Raw genomic sequence first — 17,969 nt, forward strand, 5'->3', positions numbered from 1 at the left:
CTTTTGAGTCCTCAAGGAGAACAGTATCATCTGCATACAGTATAATCATTATTTTCATAAATGTTTGTAGCTCAGATTCGAGGTCATCCGATTCATTTGATAAGCCTGTAACATCTCTTTGCATTAAAAAATTTCAAAGTCACTTTAACTGCTGAAAATAGAAAAGGGGAAAAGTTTTTACCTTGTCCACTTCTTATTCTGCGCGGGAAGTATTCCGATAATTAACCATTTAGTAAAAATTTAGATATGCAGTCATTATACATATTTGCAATTATGACGGTCAGACATTTTCTATTTCCATAATAATTCATTAGTCTCTACCATAGAGCCCCCTTCTCCGTATTTTATCGGAGCTATTATCTAATGTATTTTTATAGCATTTTTCTGCTTTTCTAAGTTTACTTTTGAAAATATTTGAACCATACTTTCATGAGTAATCTTTTTGCTCTTCTGCATTGTTTTTCAGCCTCTAAGCATTATTGTCAAACAAATCTTTCTTTTTATTGTTGGGGGTACCAGCAGGATATGAGAGCGCGCTTGAAATGATTTTTCTAATTTAATTACATAAATTACATAAATTGGGGCAACTGAACAATTCAAACCACTTCTACCTTTGTGCAGTTATTTCGTAATACAAATACAATCAAATGTTAGCACATGATGCAACTATATTCACTTTCAATATAATAAGATACCATAAAGCAACTTAAACTAACCTGCATTCAATGAAGAGTTCCTAATAAAGTGAATACATGCAGCTTTAAAAAGATCTAGAAAGTATTAATTTGTTCAACGCTATATTTTCATTCAGTTAATTGCAAATCTGCGCACAAAAACTGTTAATGCCATACACTGCTATATATACTTGTACATCATGCCAGAAGTTCAACCAAGGTTTCATACGGTTGAAAAGATTTTAGTGAAGTTGTATCCCGGAGAAACATCAATGTGGTTTAACTGCTCATTTTATCTAGGAAGTTCAAGTAGTTGGTAGTTCTAATAATAGTTGTGTACAGGTATTCCTTCTCAGTCCCTTTATTTACATTTAAATTCCTTTTTACTACTTAGTTACCTCATCGTAACATCTTGAAGACATTGGTCGTCTTGAAAATCTACTGATTCGTTTATTGATTTTTATATGTATTGGGAATTTTATCCTTCATGTGCGGACACATTCATAAAATACAGCGATCTGTAGGAGTTTTTTGGCATACCCCGTTCACGTTCACCCCGCCCCGACTCGAACAGTGTGGACGGGGCATTAGCCAGTCTCTAATTAGATATGTAAATCAAATTTAAAACCGAAAATTATTAAACAATAAAAAATTTTATGGGTCATTGGTAACAGGTTGTCTGCTTAGCGGTTTGAATGCAGATAATTTGAAGATATCTCTTATCTCATTGTGACAGCATGATAGCGCATGGATGAGATTGCAATTTCAAATAAATAAATGTATATAGCTAGGCTACTAGTAGCACAGACACAAAAATTGCAAACGTGGCGCGACGTTCTTGTAGATTTTATGTTTCGTGGTTTTTATGCTTAGTGGTTTGAATGCAGATATTTTGAAGATAGCTCTTATCTCATTTGATAGCATGATAGTGCACGGATGAGACTGCAATTTCAAATAAATATATACATGTGGATACTAGTAGCACAAACACAAAAGTTGCAAACATGTTGCGCGAAGATCTTTTAGATATTATGTTTGGCTGTAGTCACACAGCGCTTCTCATTGGTTCAACAGTGATTGCCTTGGCAACAATCCTTTTTATAAAAAGCAATGCCAGGAGAAAAAGAGTGAGAAGCAATCGATGCAAAGTGGCGAAGCAGTGCGTCAAATATAAGAAAACTATATCGACAGTAGCTGAAAGAATAACGGAGAAAAAAGTAGGTATATATTTCAATTCTTGATTTTTTTCATCAATTATTTGTTGATAAAGTGAGATACACAATTTAATTATGAAGATATAAAATAGAAACAGAACATAACATATTTTTTTAATTCTAATAAAGCAATATAACAAAAATAATTCATCAGATAATTAAAATGCAATGAATAAGTACGTTATGTAGCTAGGTTTCACTCCAATTATTTGACTTCATTTTTATTTTAAGAGTCTTTTGATCTGGCACATGATCTATATTTAATTTTTTTTATTTTCATAGTTTTCCCCAGAGCAGGTAGATTCGATTACTGAGTTATCATTATCAGAGCTTGTCGCCAGTTTGAAGAACGGTCGCCTAAAAGCAGTGGACGTGTTAAATGCATATCAATCAAAGGTGTGTGATAGAGTATGATATTATCTTATTTGACATAATTCGGAATCGTTTTACGCTCCTATTGTCAGGGAGCCTTATGTTGTGTCAGGTACCCCTTACATGTTTGTAATGTATTTTTGAATACTTCCGTATTGGTACAGACATGGTCTTATTTGCTGTGTTTTATTGCCTTTTGATTTTTGAAGCCAGTTGAATTAGACACTTCCTAGAAGGATGTGGAGATGGTAAGGTGACCTCTAATATATTAAAGCAATGTTGAGTTACCGTTAATTTGAATAAATAATGTCACTGTAGTGCCAGTATAAAGCTATGTTCGTGACTGCGCTTTTGAGAAAAGAACTGTGTTTTTTGGGGAGAAAATTACTTTTTTTTTTTTGGGGGGGGGGGGGGGGGGGAGATCTGTGCTACAAGTCTTTGAGACACGACAATTGTGGTACATGCTGTGTGCCTAAATTTATTGTTATGTTATAATTAAAAACTTAACATGAGTTATTTTGTCTATATGTGTTTACTAGCGTATAGGTAGACACCAAACCTTGGACGTATTTAACTTCTATCTTCAACTTCTATCGTGATCGACTGGAGAAACCTGGTATTACGTAAAGTCGAAGCTGATCAGGATGATACCCGACCTTATGCAATCTCAGTTAGATCAGCCCATTGTATCATATACAACATTGGTCAAAAAGGTTGTCCCACCCCCATTTCCATGTACTTTTATTTACAAATGATCACCTCACAGCTGTAAATTGTTAGAAATAGTGCTTTTTATTACAGATACCGTGTCTAACACAATTAATGGTTTAAAAAAATACAAAATAGTGGTGAAAATATACACATTTTATACCATTTAGTAAAATTTATAAGAGGTACCCCCTCAAATCTACTGTTTCACTGTGACTTCTACAGATGTAAAGAAATGTCTATTAAATTGAAAAGACGCCATCAAATTTCACCAAATTCACAATATTAGCATTAGGGTGTGCTCGTTAACGATCACGTGCCTAACAGCGTGTGCGTCTACCGCATACTGCAATTATCTCCTGTAGACGGCGCGACAAGCCTTCAACACGGGTAACAATTCTGTTTTGTGGGAGAGAGGTGTGAGCAAGTGTGCAGTCATGATAAAGCCTGGAGTTGACCCCAAAGTCAGTTTTTGAAGATGGAATGAGATATCAGCTGAGAATGCTACGTTTAGTGATCTCACAGGCACCTGAACCTGGCCATCCATCACTGGAAGGAAGTCGGGCTTGATGCAGAATCAAATTATTTCTTGTATCCCATCGATGGTCATAGAGGGTCCATAGCCATTTTAAAAATGCCTCTTGGAAGGGTGTGTGTAGGATAATATCGCCTGAGGTGTTAGATAAGTCCACATTTGGAGAACATTCCAAGCCCATGGTATTAGTACATGTACATTGTTCCTTTTGGAACAAAACGTAACAGGGGCATTTTAATGTAACATTCTCAACAGAAATCTCACTCCATTTGCAAGAGGTGACTTCAGGGATGCTACTGGCTTCATTATGACAATGTACTTGCTCACAGCTCTCACCTGGCAAGCGATTTGTTGCAGAAACACAGGGCTCTGAGGATGGGACAACCGTCTTTGAACCCTGATATTAATCCTACTGAGCACCTGTGGCATGAATTAGAATGTGCATTGCAGAGGAGAACCAATTCCCAAATAATCTTGATCAATTCCGCCATGCTCTTTAGGATGAATGTGACAATATCCCACATAACAGAATTATTTTTCGTGTTGAAGGCTTGTTGCGCCGTCTACAGGAGATAATTGCAGTACGCGGTAGAAGCACACGCTGTTAGGCACGTGATCGTTAACGAGCACACCCTAATGCTAATTGTGTGTGAATTTGGTGACATTTGATGGCCTCTTTTCAATTTAATAGACATTTCTTTACATCTGTAGAAGTCACAGTGAAACAGTGGATTTGAGGGGGTACCTCTTAAAAATTTTACTGAATGGTATAAAATGTGTATATTTTCACCACTATTTTGTATTTTTTTAACCATTAATCATGTTAGACACGGTATCTGTGATAAAAAGCACTATTTCTAACAATTTACAGCTGTGAGGTGATCATTTGTAAATAAAAGTACATGGAAATGGGGGTGGGACAACCTTTTTGACCAATGTTGTATAATATTTACTATGACATTAACAGAATTAAACTACTTACAATTTGCATTATTAATTACCCCTTCTATTATAGGCAATAGAACAAAATAAGCAGTATAATTTCATCACAACATTTTTGGAAGAAGCTGAGGTATGCTAGTACATATTTATATCATTCAATTGGCATTTAAGGAGGATGTTACAAATGTGACAGAACAAGGAACTTCATGTAATTCCTTTGATAACAATTGGATTCAAAAGAGAAACCATGATTTGGTTTGTTAATTTAGTTTATTGCAATTTCCAATGCAACAATTTTAGATCTTCATCAGACCTAGATCTTATCAGTTTGTTAAAAAAAATTTAAGTCTTTCAGATTTAAATCAATGCCATGTTTTTGATAATATGTTTTTTCTTTCCATTTTATACAGGATGCAGCATTAGCCCTAGATGAATCTGACAAACCAAAAGGGATGTTACATGGAGTGCCTGTTTCTTTAAAAGATTTCTTTACTGTGAAGGTATATGTCTTACTTCACAGGGGCGGATCCAGGATTATTTGAAGGAGGGGGGGTCTGTGGATGCGAAGCCAACCCTCCCTCCCCCTTGACGTAGGGTGCGGTGCAGTTTTTTTAAGATTGAGAACTTTGATTTAGCTAGTCAAAACTCTAATTTCAAGAGGGAACTATTGGTGTGATTTTTTTCAGAAATAGGGGGTTTCAGGACCCCCCTGACACCCCCTTAATCTGCCACTTTGAATTATATTTAATATTATTTTGATATTAATATTAATTTAATTATATTATTAATTATAGAGATTTGAAAAGTGGTTTTACATATTTTGATTCAGTAAAATTTAATTTTCATGATAGTTTCACAGTGGCAGATTTAGGGGGGGGGGAGGGGATCCTGACACCCCCTTCGATTTCTGACTAGTTGAATTTTGACTAGCTGAATCTTAGTTCTAAACCGTGCCAAATGGCACTGTTTGCCCTCTAAAATAGAATATTTCGGGTACCTTCAGCAAGGGGGGGGGGGGGGTCTGCTTTGCATCTGCAGTCCCCCCCTTCAAATAAACTTGGATCCGCCCCTGGATTCACTTCAGAAATGCTTTTCATGGCATTTGATTTGAAGAGGTTAATAAATATGATATCACTTAAAAGTTACTAAGAAGTAGATAGTTAAACTACAAACTGTTCTACCTTCTTGTATAAAATGTGCATTTTACCATATAACATTCTATAAATTTTATGTAGGGCTATGACACCACCCTTGGCATGGCCAGGTATGTTGACAGCCCATGGGCAGAAGATTGTGTGGTTGTCAAGGTACCATTTCTATACGGTGATGACTGTCAAAGATACTTATCTATGGGACTATTCCCACAGATATTTGGATCGATCTATCTCCCTGGGGAGTCTCACTAAATAGCTATCAAACTATAACCAGCGTAAACGTCTGTCACGCCTAGTAAAACTGTTAGTAGTAATTATCTTTACCCCTAGCTGATTCGGTAGGTGTGACAGACATTTAAGCCTCTTGAGCTGACAGCAATTTAGCGTGAACCCCCAGGGAGTTAGGTTGATCCAGCTGGATTGATCTAAGCATGGGAACCCAGTCTATACATGTTGCGGCTCATATCAGTTGGGTTGCACAATGTAGTATTAAGTCTGATAATTCCTGGCTTTTTTTGCAATTCATGCTTGGCTTTAACATTGTTAATTATAGAGCCTGTCAATCCTCAATCATTCTTACCTCATTGGGGAGCATATAATCCAACCAGTGCCACTTGGAATTATCATTTACAAAAACCAGCACTACCATATGACCAGGTCTTTACTCCCTGCTTTATCCTCTATAAGCTGGGTGCATAGTGAGGAGACAACAGGTACCATATGTATTATAATCTTTTGCATGACCCAGCCATTGGAGTCATACTCATGACCTAGCTCCTGCACTATAGGCAAGCATATATTTTTAAGGGACCTGCTTTATTATGTAAAATCAGATAAGTTTTGACACTGGGTGTCGGACGTAACTTTAAGGGACCATTCCCACAGATATTTGGATCAGTCTTGTTTGTGTTGATTTTAACATTTAAATATTTATGTACAGTATATTATGGTTTCTATAATCTCTTTTTGTAAAAACAGCAGTGAAACTTGCATAACCTTTTATTTGAAATTATTTTTGAATCTGGAATAGCAGTTAGAAAATAAGAAATGTTTCATTGAATGCTTGGTAAGCCCCCCCCCTTCCCCCTCCCCTCCCAAGCAATTAAAAAAAAAAAAACTGGTACAGCAACCAAGCTACTGGGCCTGCTTGTGTTCAGTAGCAACTGAGTGAAAAAGTTAATGTTGAGCCCTGGGATGTATTATTTACTGATAACAACGCGAACCAAAATAACCAAATCTCACTGATTTTATTTTTCTTTAAATGAAAAGCGTAATTAACTATGACTTAAATAGATAAAAATATTATGTGAAATTCTAAAGGTTTTATTGCTTTGTTAAATTTTTATCTAATTATTTAATTAAATTTAATTTTACTAATTCCAGGTCCTCAAGTACCAGGGTGCAATTCCCTTTATGAAGACAAATATCCCCCAAACCAACTTACAGTAAGTGAAAACACATTTTGATGAAATTAGTACACTTTCCAAGTTTTAATTCAGTTCTCCAAGGTGTCATTAGTTAATCTATTTGTATCTATTTACATACGTTACAATCACTGCTATTCTATGGTACTGGCTATTTGGCTCATGTTATGTGTAGAAGTTAATCCTTATGGTTGTTTATTAGCTTTGACTGCTCAAATCCTATATTTGGACGAACTCTAAACCCTTGGTCAAAACAGCGGACTCCAGGCGGATCGTCAGGAGGTGAAGCAGCAGCCATTGCTGCTGGGAGCTCTATTGTTGGGATGGGAAGTGATATTGGTAATGAATCTTTACTAGGCTAGCTGGAATATCTGTAATACAAATCTGTTCAAAAACCTAGTACAGCTGCCTTATTAATAGTAAATACCAATATGATCACCATTCAAACAGAGTATAGTTTCATTTTTTTAAAAGAAACTCTATGTAGATGAAAAAAGATTTTCTGAATATTTAGCAATTTTTGATTAAGCAAAAATGACTGCATTTGACTACTGGTATATTGCTCGGGTGACAGTGTATTATCTCACACTTAAATATACAATTGCTATAAAAATTTCATATAATTTTCAGGTGGAAGCATCAGAATTCCAGCTCACTTCTGTGGAATATGTGGGATAAAGCCAACTGTGGGTAGAATAAGGTATTTTTGTAATAGAATCTGTCATAGAGTGTTATCTGAGCAGACATTTTGTTTTCACATTATGCTGTTAAAATGGTGTTTAATACAGATTTTGTTGGCTGCAAACAATTTTGTGTCAACCTTTATTCAACAATATATTTAACTTGCCACAGTGTTTATGTGATATACATTTTTGCACATGCTTTCATATTTTCAGTAAAAAGGGACTTCATATGTTCAAAGGAGAAAATTTGTGTATGTAAAAACATTTTGCTTACATAAAATTCAACATACAGTAATGACATTGAAAAAAAGCAGATCCATTGGGGTGGTGGTGGTGGTGGTGGTGGTGGGGGGGGGGGGGGCAGTATGTGCATGTACAATCACAACCATACCCAAGTGCATCTAACACAACCAAGCACAATTATCACACTATGTGGAGCTGCATCTCCAACAATGGAGATTGATACATTTAACATAAAATCAGAATTGTTGAAACAAAATAAGATTTTTAAAATAAAAAGTGTTTTAAATGAATTAAATTTCACTTATATGTCAAGTTAACTAATGGAAATTTAGTTACAGCAATAATTCATACCTGTTTTTTGGTGTTAGAAATTGTCTACATCTTTTGAAAAACAATTTAAATGTTTAAAATGGCTTTTGGTTAGCAGAGTGAAGTTTAACTTTTCACACTGGTTTCTTCCATGATTTATTGAATAAAGTGTGTTTAAACTTTTCACAGTGGCTGCATCCATGGGACCGATGGGCAGAGATGTGGATAGCGTGGCAACCATGATGAAAGCCTTGCTAGTACCCTATATGTTTGAACTGGATCCAATGACCCCTCCATTAACTTTTAATACAGAGGTAATGACAGCTTATTGTATAAGTAAAGAGAGGTTTGATATGGAGTAATATTGAGTTTCGAGGGCTGCCAATGTGACAGCAAGATATTGGAAATGTTTTGGTTATTTAGGACCAACTTCTGTTAGGGTATATATATATATGTTACATGTATTATTATGCTGATGTAGCTACTGACATTTGAAGGTATATATGCCGAGCAACAGCCGGGTGCGGCTCTTCTATCCTTTGATATTTCAATGTTTTTGTGTTTTGATTTGTGTTGCAGCTGATGTATGTACGAAGGAGCGAATGGTGAGTGAGTGTGATATCGATTATGAACTAACGAACGCATGCTATTTAATTCCAATAACCGGAGAATATTTATATTCTATATATACTAACGCAGCTATTAAGGTAATATCTTATCATTAACATCTGTAAATGTAATGGACAGCGAGTTGACTATTTTCACATTGAATTGTCAGGGCTTAAGAGATAGAGCCAAAAGGAAAGATGTGTTTAGATACTTGAGAAACTTAAATCATAATATATACTGCATTCAAGATAGTCATTTCACGAAAGAAATGGAGAACGAAGTAAGAAATATGTGGGGCTTTGATTTTTTCTTCAGCTCTTATAAGTCAAATAATAGGGGAGTAGGTATACTGATAAATAATAATTTTGAATTTAAACCAATTAAAGAGAAACGAGACGAAAATGGAAACTACATTCTACTCGAGGCACTAATAGAAAATAGGAAAGTTCTCATCTGTTCGGTATACGGCCCTAATACGGATAAACCTGAATTTTTTGACTCCCTTTTTACCAATATAGAAACTTTTGAGTGTGAAAACATTATAATATGTGGAGATTTTAATCTGGTGCTAGATCCGGCCAAGGACTATCAAAACTACAGACATGTAAATAACCCTAATGCCAGAAACAAACTTTTGGAAATGAAGGAGAGTTATAACCTCATTGATTCGTATAGACAGTTACATCCGAATATTAATAAGTATACGTGGCGACGACGAACACCCTTTCAGCAAGCTCGACTAGACTACTTTTTAACCTCAGAAATCTTGTTACGTAGCACTAAATCGTGTTATATTAAGCCCGGCTATAGGACTGATCACTCGGCTGTAGTGCTGTCACTTACTTTTCACGCGTACGTTAAGGGTAGGGGCTTCTGGAAATTCAATAATTCCTTACTGCACGATATCACATATATCGAAGCAATTAGAAGTAAAATTATAGAGGTTAAAAAACAGTACGCTGCCCCTGTATATAATTTAAAAAACTTCCAAAATATACCGGACAGAGAAATCCATTTTACGGTAAATGATCAGCTATTTTTTGAAACCCTTTTGATGGAAATTAGGGGTAAGACAATTTCGTATGCGTCTTACCAAAAAAAGAAAAAGTCAGAAATAGAAAAGAAGTTAGTTAAGGAAATTGAACTTTTAGAAAATATAACTTGCGAGGCCAATATTCAGACTTTAAGACAAAAGCAAAAAGAATTGGAGGAAGTACGAAAAGAAAAATTACAAGGCGCATTTATAAGATCTAGAGCTAAGTGGGTTGAGGAAGGCGAAAAACCAACTAAATATTTTTGTGGTCTAGAATCGAGAAATTTTACCAATAAACTGATTCCAAGAATTCAGCTAGACGATGGCACAATTATTGTTAACCAGGGGAAGATACTAGAAAATACCAAAAAATTTTATGAAAATCTGTATGCATGCCGGGAGCATAACATAGAAGATGTTAACCTAGATAATGAGGTAACCCTTAACGATGTTTATAAACTCAGCAATCTGGAAGCTGCAGAATTGGAAGGGCCCATTACGGAGGCAGAAGCAGCACAAACATTATCTAAAATGAAATTGAACAAATCCCCGGGAACTGACGGCTTTTCAGTTGAATTTTATAAGGTATTTTGGAGACAACTAAGCTCTTTTGTTGTCAGGTCAATTAATTTTGCTTACGAAACTGGCCAGTTATCGGTGACGCAAAAACAAGGCATAATCACTTGCCTCCCGAAGGGAGATAAACCACGCCACTTTCTTAAAAACTGGCGCCCCATATTACTTCTCAATACTATATACAAGATCGCCTCGGGTTCGATAGCTGCTAGGGTAAAACTAGTGTTAGATAAATTAATATATCCGGAACAAACCGGTTTCATGGCTGGCAGATATATCGGAGAGAACACGCGACTTATATACGATGCAATGCAGTATACTGAGGAAGAAAATATTCCTGGGTTACTGTTATTAATTGACTTTGAAAAGGCATTCGATTCCTTGTCTTGGTCATTCATTCAAAAGGTTCTGACCTTTTTTAACTTTGGTGATTCAGTCAGGAGATGGGTATCATTGTTCTACAATGACATCTCTGCTACAATAAATCAAGGGGGGAATATGTCGGAATTCTTTAAAATTAATAGAGGATGCCGTCAGGGGGATCCCCTCTCACCCTATCTCTTTATTCTATGCACCGAAATATTGGCGGCGTTTATAAGAAACAATGACAATATAAAGGGTATTAATATAGGTGCAAAAGAATTAAAAATTTCATTATATGCAGATGACACTACTCTTATACTTGACGGGAGTGAAAAGTCACTGAATGAATGTATGTTTGTCTTGGATAAATTTTCGAAGATCTCCGGTCTGCATATTAATCTCTCTAAAACTGAAGTTATATGGATTGGGTCAAAGCGATACTCTAAAGATATCCTCTGCCCAAAATATAGATTAGATTGGGGAAAAACTAGTTTCAAAATGCTAGGGATAGAATTTGACGTAGATTTAGGTAAGATAACGAAGCAAAATATGGAGACCAAATTAACTTCCATGAAAAAAATATTTAATCAGTGGAGAGTAAGAAATATAACACCAATTGGTAAAATAACAGTAATAAAAACATTAGCCTTGCCGGTATTGAATCATATATTTATATCGCTCCCAAACCCAGAGGAAAAACAGATTAAAGAATTAGAAAAGTGTCTTTTTTCTTTTCTTTGGAATAATAAACCTGATAAAATTAAAAGAAATATCATTATAAGAGATTATAAAGCTGGGGGCTTGAGGATGGTAAGCGTGAGGCATTTTATAAAATCGTTAAAAATTCCGTGGGTAAGAAGACTTATGTTCGAAAATAAAGAATGGAAAAATATTATATCTAAATATGTAGACACTGAAAAACTAATCACATGTGGTACAGAATATATCTCAAAAATCTTGAAAAACATAAAAAATAGATTCTGGATTGATGCCTTAGCAGCCTGGAAAGAACTTTGTGGTACAATAATGGCCAATAAAATCAAGGATTTTGGTAACATTCCACTCTTTCTAAATGAAAATATACTTATTGGAAATAAACCTGTCTTCTATACATCGTGGTACGACAAAAACATTAGATTTGTTAATGATTTACTCCTGGACTCTGGAGAGTTCTATGACTTCACTGAGTTCAGGGACATCCACGGTATTGACACAAATTTTGTCGAATACCATGGAATTATCTCAGCCATAAAAGAATGGCTTGGTGGTATTCCTGAAAAATTAAGTAAAAATGCCACTCCTTTAATTCCTGATCATATATTGTTGCTGTCAGGTTGTTCAAAAGGCTCAAAGATTTATTATAAAACTTTAAGTAAAGTAGGTGTTCTTGAGATGTCAAAAGGTATGAATAAATGGAAGGAGTTGTTAAATTTGGAGGAAAATGAATGCCCGAAGATTTTCGAACTTCCTTTCACAATAACAAAAGATTCAAAGCTTCACTGGTTCCAATTTCGAATTAATCATAATATCCTTACCACAAATTCACTGCTTTTCAAATATAAAATGGTCGATAGCAGTATATGTTCCCTTCGCAAAGGAGCTGAAGAAACAACTGAGCATTTATTCTGGAATTGTGCGGTTACCCAAAAATTATTGACCGATTTGGTAGAATATATATTATCTAATACTTAAGTTACTCTACCTGTCTCAAAAAGGAATTGCTTAGTCGGCTCTACGAGCCTCTCTCCAATTATTAATCTCATTATGTTGCAATTTAAATTTTATATTTATTTAAGAAGATGTTCACAGGGTAAACCAACATTAGGAGGTTTGATTTCATCGCTTAGATATCTGGTGAAAACAGATAAGTCAATCTGTCAGTACAATTCAAATATAATTAAGTTATTTTCAATTTGAAGATTAAGCGTACGACGATGTAATTAACTAAAAAGTGTTATATAGTATAACATCTCTTATGTGTGAGTGTGTGAGCGAGTGTCTGTTTGTTTGTATTTGTATTGTCATGTTTTCTTGATGTATTGTGTCAATAAAAAAAAAAAAAAAAAAAAAAAAAAAACTTCTGTTAGGGTCTATATTTCAAGGTCCATACATATATATATATATATATATATATATATATATATATATATATATATATATATATATATATATATATATATTTGTAGAGTAAATAAGTAGCCTGTTTTGGGAAATTTGGAGTTTCAAAGACTGAATAAATCTTAATCTGGCCAAGAAAAACCTCTTATTTCTACTTTCGCGATTAGGACTATGAAAGTAACCGTCCACTGAAGATAGGCTTCTACTTGGAGGATGACTGGTCAGTGCCAATCCCAGCATGCAACAGAGCTGTTGAATTGGCAGTTGCTGCATTAAAGAGTCAGGGACATAAGGTTACAGAAAAAATAGTTAAAATTTTTTTTACATAAAAGCATTAGAGTTTGAAGGTTGGAGATGGCATTATCATTTTTAACTGTAAACTTAAACTTCTTTGTAGAATTAGGCATTAAATTTATTCTTAAGTTTGCCATAGAAATAATTTATATACATGTACTCAACATTCAGCAATTGTTTATTTCCATGGCAGGTGGTTCCATACAGTCCAACCAGAGCACAGGAGATGTACTTGGACTACTATATGAGATTCTGCATGGCTGATGGGGGTCAGGAACTTCTAAAATCTCTGTAGGAGCCTTTTCAGTTGAATAACAAACATATAGATAAATTTGTATCTAACCTCTACCAGGAAGAGGGTACATGTAATAGATGCATGTCACTCCTCATACAGTATCCAGAAATTGAAGGAATTGGGGGGGGGGGGGGGGGGGGTTGATTTGCCATTTAAAAAACCCTCTCATTTAGACACCCACTTCTTACTGGATCTGCTTGTATTGTTTAGTGTGTTACAAACAGTAAAAGACATATAATATGTCATATCAGAATATTTTGTCAGTTTGGTAATTAAATTATATTCAGTCTTAATAATGTTTCTTAATTGGTCACATTGTAAACATATCTGACTATTTCTGTTCAGAGAAGATGAACCCATATTTGACCCTACTATTAAAGGCCAAGTTTCAGTGCTAAAGCTACCAAAAATCTTACGTACTACACTGGCAATACTACTGAAACCCATGGCAAGTGTTTATTACATTTCACTCACTTTATTTATACTAGTAAATTATTTGAAGTTAGTGTTTATCAATTTTGTGAATAGACAATAATGCCACTGTTACTTTGTGAACTTAACTGTTTAAAACAAGTGCTTTAATTTTTACTATTGTGTAAAATGCTTGTGAACAATCTTGCTATAAAGAGCTTTGCTGCCAACACTCCCCTTATTGGTCATTGTTTTACATTTAGTGGTTACATATATCACATCTCATTTTTCAGATGCCACTTCTTAGCAGAATGATTTTATGTCTAAATGGATTCAGGTATGGAATGTAAGGAAAGTGATATAGTGTGTGCTTACACATTTTTCTCTTCCATAATAAAAGGTAATATATTTGTTATTGAGGAATACATAAACATTTGATGACATCAGTTATTAATTCCTTCATGATAGATAATGATATATTTTTTAAAAAATGTTTATTTTTGCATAGGCATATGAAAAGGGAGGAGCATGTGCACTTCCCTTCTTTTGTTTTAAATAAAATTATATAAAACCCAAAGCTTTTGTTTTAAATAAAATTATATAAAACCCAAAGCGTTTTTCCCTTCCATTTCCAAATTATATCACATTTACAAACAAAGTAAGCTACAGGTACCCTAATCGTACTGGTAGTATCTGTCTCAAACAAATAAAATGATTTTCTGTCCAACAAAAATCCATTCAGTACGGCAAATTTTTCATAACTGCCAGTCCAAATGTCCGGCCATTCTGAAAAGTTTTCAGCATGTCTGTACTGGTATATTAATTACTTTGATCAATGAACACATACTTTTTGAAAATGATATGTTTGTCATTGCAGGTCGATCAAAGACATGAATGAGAAAAAAATGTGACATCCAGGTAAAACTGGCAGTGAATTTGTCTGAAATTTTATCTGGTCCATGAATGATGACATGCTCGCTCACACACACACACACACACACACACACATGCACAGAGAGAGAGGGAGAAAGAGAGACAGAGTTTTTGTTTCGACAAAGTATAAATAAAATTGTTAAATATGGTTGGACATGTTTTCAACATTTTCTGCCTGCCAAAATTCCTCAGAGTGATTTGCATCAAATCTCACATAATGTGATAGTTTTGGGAATAGAACCTCATATTTAGAATTCTCCAGAGACCTAAATAGTTGTTTGCTTCTTCATCAGATACACATATAGAAGTTCCTAACAATTTTTGCCTTTTAAGGCCAATCATTGACATAACCTTAAATTATTTTAACTTGGTTGTAGGAGTGGCAGTTGAAGATTCTGCAGGATTGGGAGAGGCTTGGTCTAGATGCTGTTGTATGCCCAGTTGCTCCTTGTGTGGCTGTACTGAATGGCTACCCAGCAAAGTGCCTCGGTATGGATGTAAAATCTTGGGCTTCGTTCACATGCAATGTCTATTTTCTAAATTCTATTTTCTATTCGCACTATCTTATGATCACGGTCTGTGCCCTGAATATCCGGCCGCGTAATTACTGGCAGCGCGAGCCAGTTACTTATAGTAACTTATAGTAACTGGCTCGCGCTGCCAGTAATTACGCGGGAGGATATTCAGGGCACAGACCGTGATCATAAGACATACCGCTAATAGAAAATAGAATTTAGAAAATAGACATTGCATGTGAATGAAGCCTTAGATAATTAAAACTTTTTTGTCCAAGATGCCAACAAATATACTACTACTTGTGATTACTAGCATTACATTTTATATAGCCACCATACTTTTTTTAATTTCTAAAGTAAATGTAATTATGTTGTTCCTTTCATTCAGGTGCTCTAATTAAGCTACACAGCATATTACAATTTAGCAGACTTTCCAGCTGGTGTAGTGCCAGTGACCACAGTGACAGCAGAAGATGATCAAAATCTCAAGTCTTACTACAATTATGATGTTCTTTGGATGAGAAACGTGAAAATGGTAAATACCATTAGTTGATAGCTAAAACCCCCGTCACACTTATTCGGAATCAGCAGGAATGAAGAAGAATGAGCCTGAACGAAGAATTTTTTTAATTCGCACCACATTCGAGGAAAAATTTCAAATTGATGTGCATTCTTAGTATTCCAGAGGCATTCTTACAAAGCCGTAATATTTTATGACAATTTGAAATTCCCTCCCGAATATGGTATGAATTTAGTAATTCCGGCTTGATCCCTACTGATTTCGAATAAGTTTGACGGGGGCTTTAAGTCATTTGTCAGTTCGAATATGCCTCTAATGTGATCAGAATGTTTCGAATGCTGTCGGAATGCTGTGAGAATATTTAGAATGCAGTCATAGTGCAGTTAGAATACTGTTCAAATGCCATTCGATAAATTTCCACTTGGAATGCACTTCGAAAGTTTTTGACATGACAAAAACATTCGGGATGCCACAAGAATGCACTCGGAATTTTTAGAATGCTCTTCGAATATCCAGGAGTGCACAAAGAATTGTCTTTCTGATGGCATTCTTGCTCATCCCGCCTCTAGTGTGACGGGGGTATTACATACAATATATGCCTGCCAATGTACCTTTCCATTCAAATTGGCTGACATTTGTGGCCTTCCACATTTGTCTGAAATCACGTACATATATAATAGTATATATGTAATTGTTAACATTTCTTACATCGTCATTCACATAATGTTTGTAGTATTCGTAAATGCCTAATCCATTTACAAGGCCTGATATCTGTCACTTTTCCCATGTCACCAAATCTGATGTTTTGGTCTTTGTAGGGTTGTGTTGATGCCATTGGCCTTCCTGTTGGAGTGCAGTGTGTTACAAAGCCTTGGCATGAAGAGTTATGTTTGAGAGTTATGAAGGATGTAGAAAATGGACTGAAAAAAGATTAATCAGTCAGATGTTTTTGGTAAATATTATAGAAAACATCTGCTGCAGCAATGCAAGTGGGAAAAGACCCAGATCTGGGATTATTCATTATGAGGGACCAAACAATCATAATCTTTGCTGACAAAAATTGAAATTTGAGAGAGAGACTGAGGACATGAAATTCATTCGTTTCAAGAAATTGTGTCACTTGCAGTTAAAAAAAAAAAAAAAAATAGGCGACGTATTAGCATATATTTGCATGGACTATCACAAAACGTAAACCTCTTTTTTTTCACCAAAGTTAAGATGCTTTGCTTTCTTAAAATGCTGAATACAATTGCTTTTATTGCTTTCTTTGCTGAATACCTTTGGTTTCTGTGAAAGAGCCTGTTCTTGAAAAAAAATCTCCTAAATGCTTGAAAAAAATGCTTAAAAATCATCATTATTACTATCTTATACATCTGAGGTTGAAAAGCAGTTAAGTTCATATTGCAAATTTTCTTTTGAGTCCTCAAGGAGAATAGTATCATCTGCATACAGTATAATCATTATTTTCATAAATGTTTGTAGCTCAGATTTGATGTCATCCGATTCATTTGATAAGCCTGTAACATGTCTTTGCATTAAAAAAATTCGATGTCACTTCTAATGCTTAAAATAAAAAAGGGGATAGGTTTTTACCTTGTCACACTCTTATTCTGTACGGGAAGTATTCCAATAATTAACCATTTAGTAAAAATTTAGATATGCAGTCATTATACATATTTGCAATTATGATGGTCAGACATTTTCTATTAACATAATAAATCATTAGTTTCCACCATAGAGCCCCATTCTTCGTATTTTATCAGAGCTATTATTTAGTGTTTTTGTATAGCATTTTTCTGCTCTTCTAAGTTTACTTTTGAAAACATTTGAAACATACATTCATGTGTAATTTTTTTGCTCTTCTGCATTGTTTTTCAGCCTCCAAACAAATCTTTCTTTTTATTGTTAGGGATACCAGCAGCTAGGATACGGGAGTGCGCTTGAAATTATTTTTCTAATTTAATTGTGTAAATTGGGGCACTTGGGTAATGAAAACGCAACTGAAAAATTCAAACCACTTCTACCTTTATACATGTGTACAGGA

At 34.9% G+C, this 17,969-nt stretch overlaps 1 protein-coding gene across 2 annotated transcripts; it reads left to right on the forward strand.

Moving 5' to 3' along the window:
* The first annotated feature begins 1,572 nt into the window (after positions 1-1,572).
* Positions 1,573-15,381, forward strand: LOC106180697 (vitamin D3 hydroxylase-associated protein). Of its 2 annotated transcripts, XM_086999249.1 has the most exons (16): positions 1,574-1,891; positions 2,171-2,284; positions 4,519-4,575; positions 4,856-4,945; positions 5,681-5,752; positions 6,983-7,044; positions 7,226-7,362; positions 7,654-7,723; positions 7,920-7,957; positions 8,448-8,572; positions 13,125-13,250; positions 13,445-13,542; positions 13,892-13,994; positions 14,251-14,294; positions 14,835-14,875; positions 15,268-15,381. In XM_086999249.1, the coding sequence occupies exons 1-15, from the start codon at positions 1,679-1,681 to the stop codon at positions 14,866-14,868; spliced, it is 1,383 nt and encodes a 460-aa protein (XP_086855375.1). In that variant the 5' UTR covers positions 1,574-1,678; the 3' UTR covers positions 14,869-14,875; positions 15,268-15,381. The 2 variants fall into 2 exon arrangements, 1 of the variants encoding a protein (XP_086855375.1); XR_015331736.1 differs by lacking the exon at positions 15,268-15,381 and having other exon boundaries at positions 1,573-1,891; positions 13,892-14,294; positions 14,835-14,855.
* Positions 15,382-17,969: the final 2,588 nt, after the last annotated feature.

Source organism: Lingula anatina, chromosome 1, assembly GCF_051362555.1.
Source record: "Lingula anatina isolate TDL-2025a chromosome 1, LinAna3.0, whole genome shotgun sequence".
Classification (NCBI taxonomy): Eukaryota; Metazoa; Brachiopoda; class Lingulata; order Lingulida; family Lingulidae; genus Lingula; species Lingula anatina.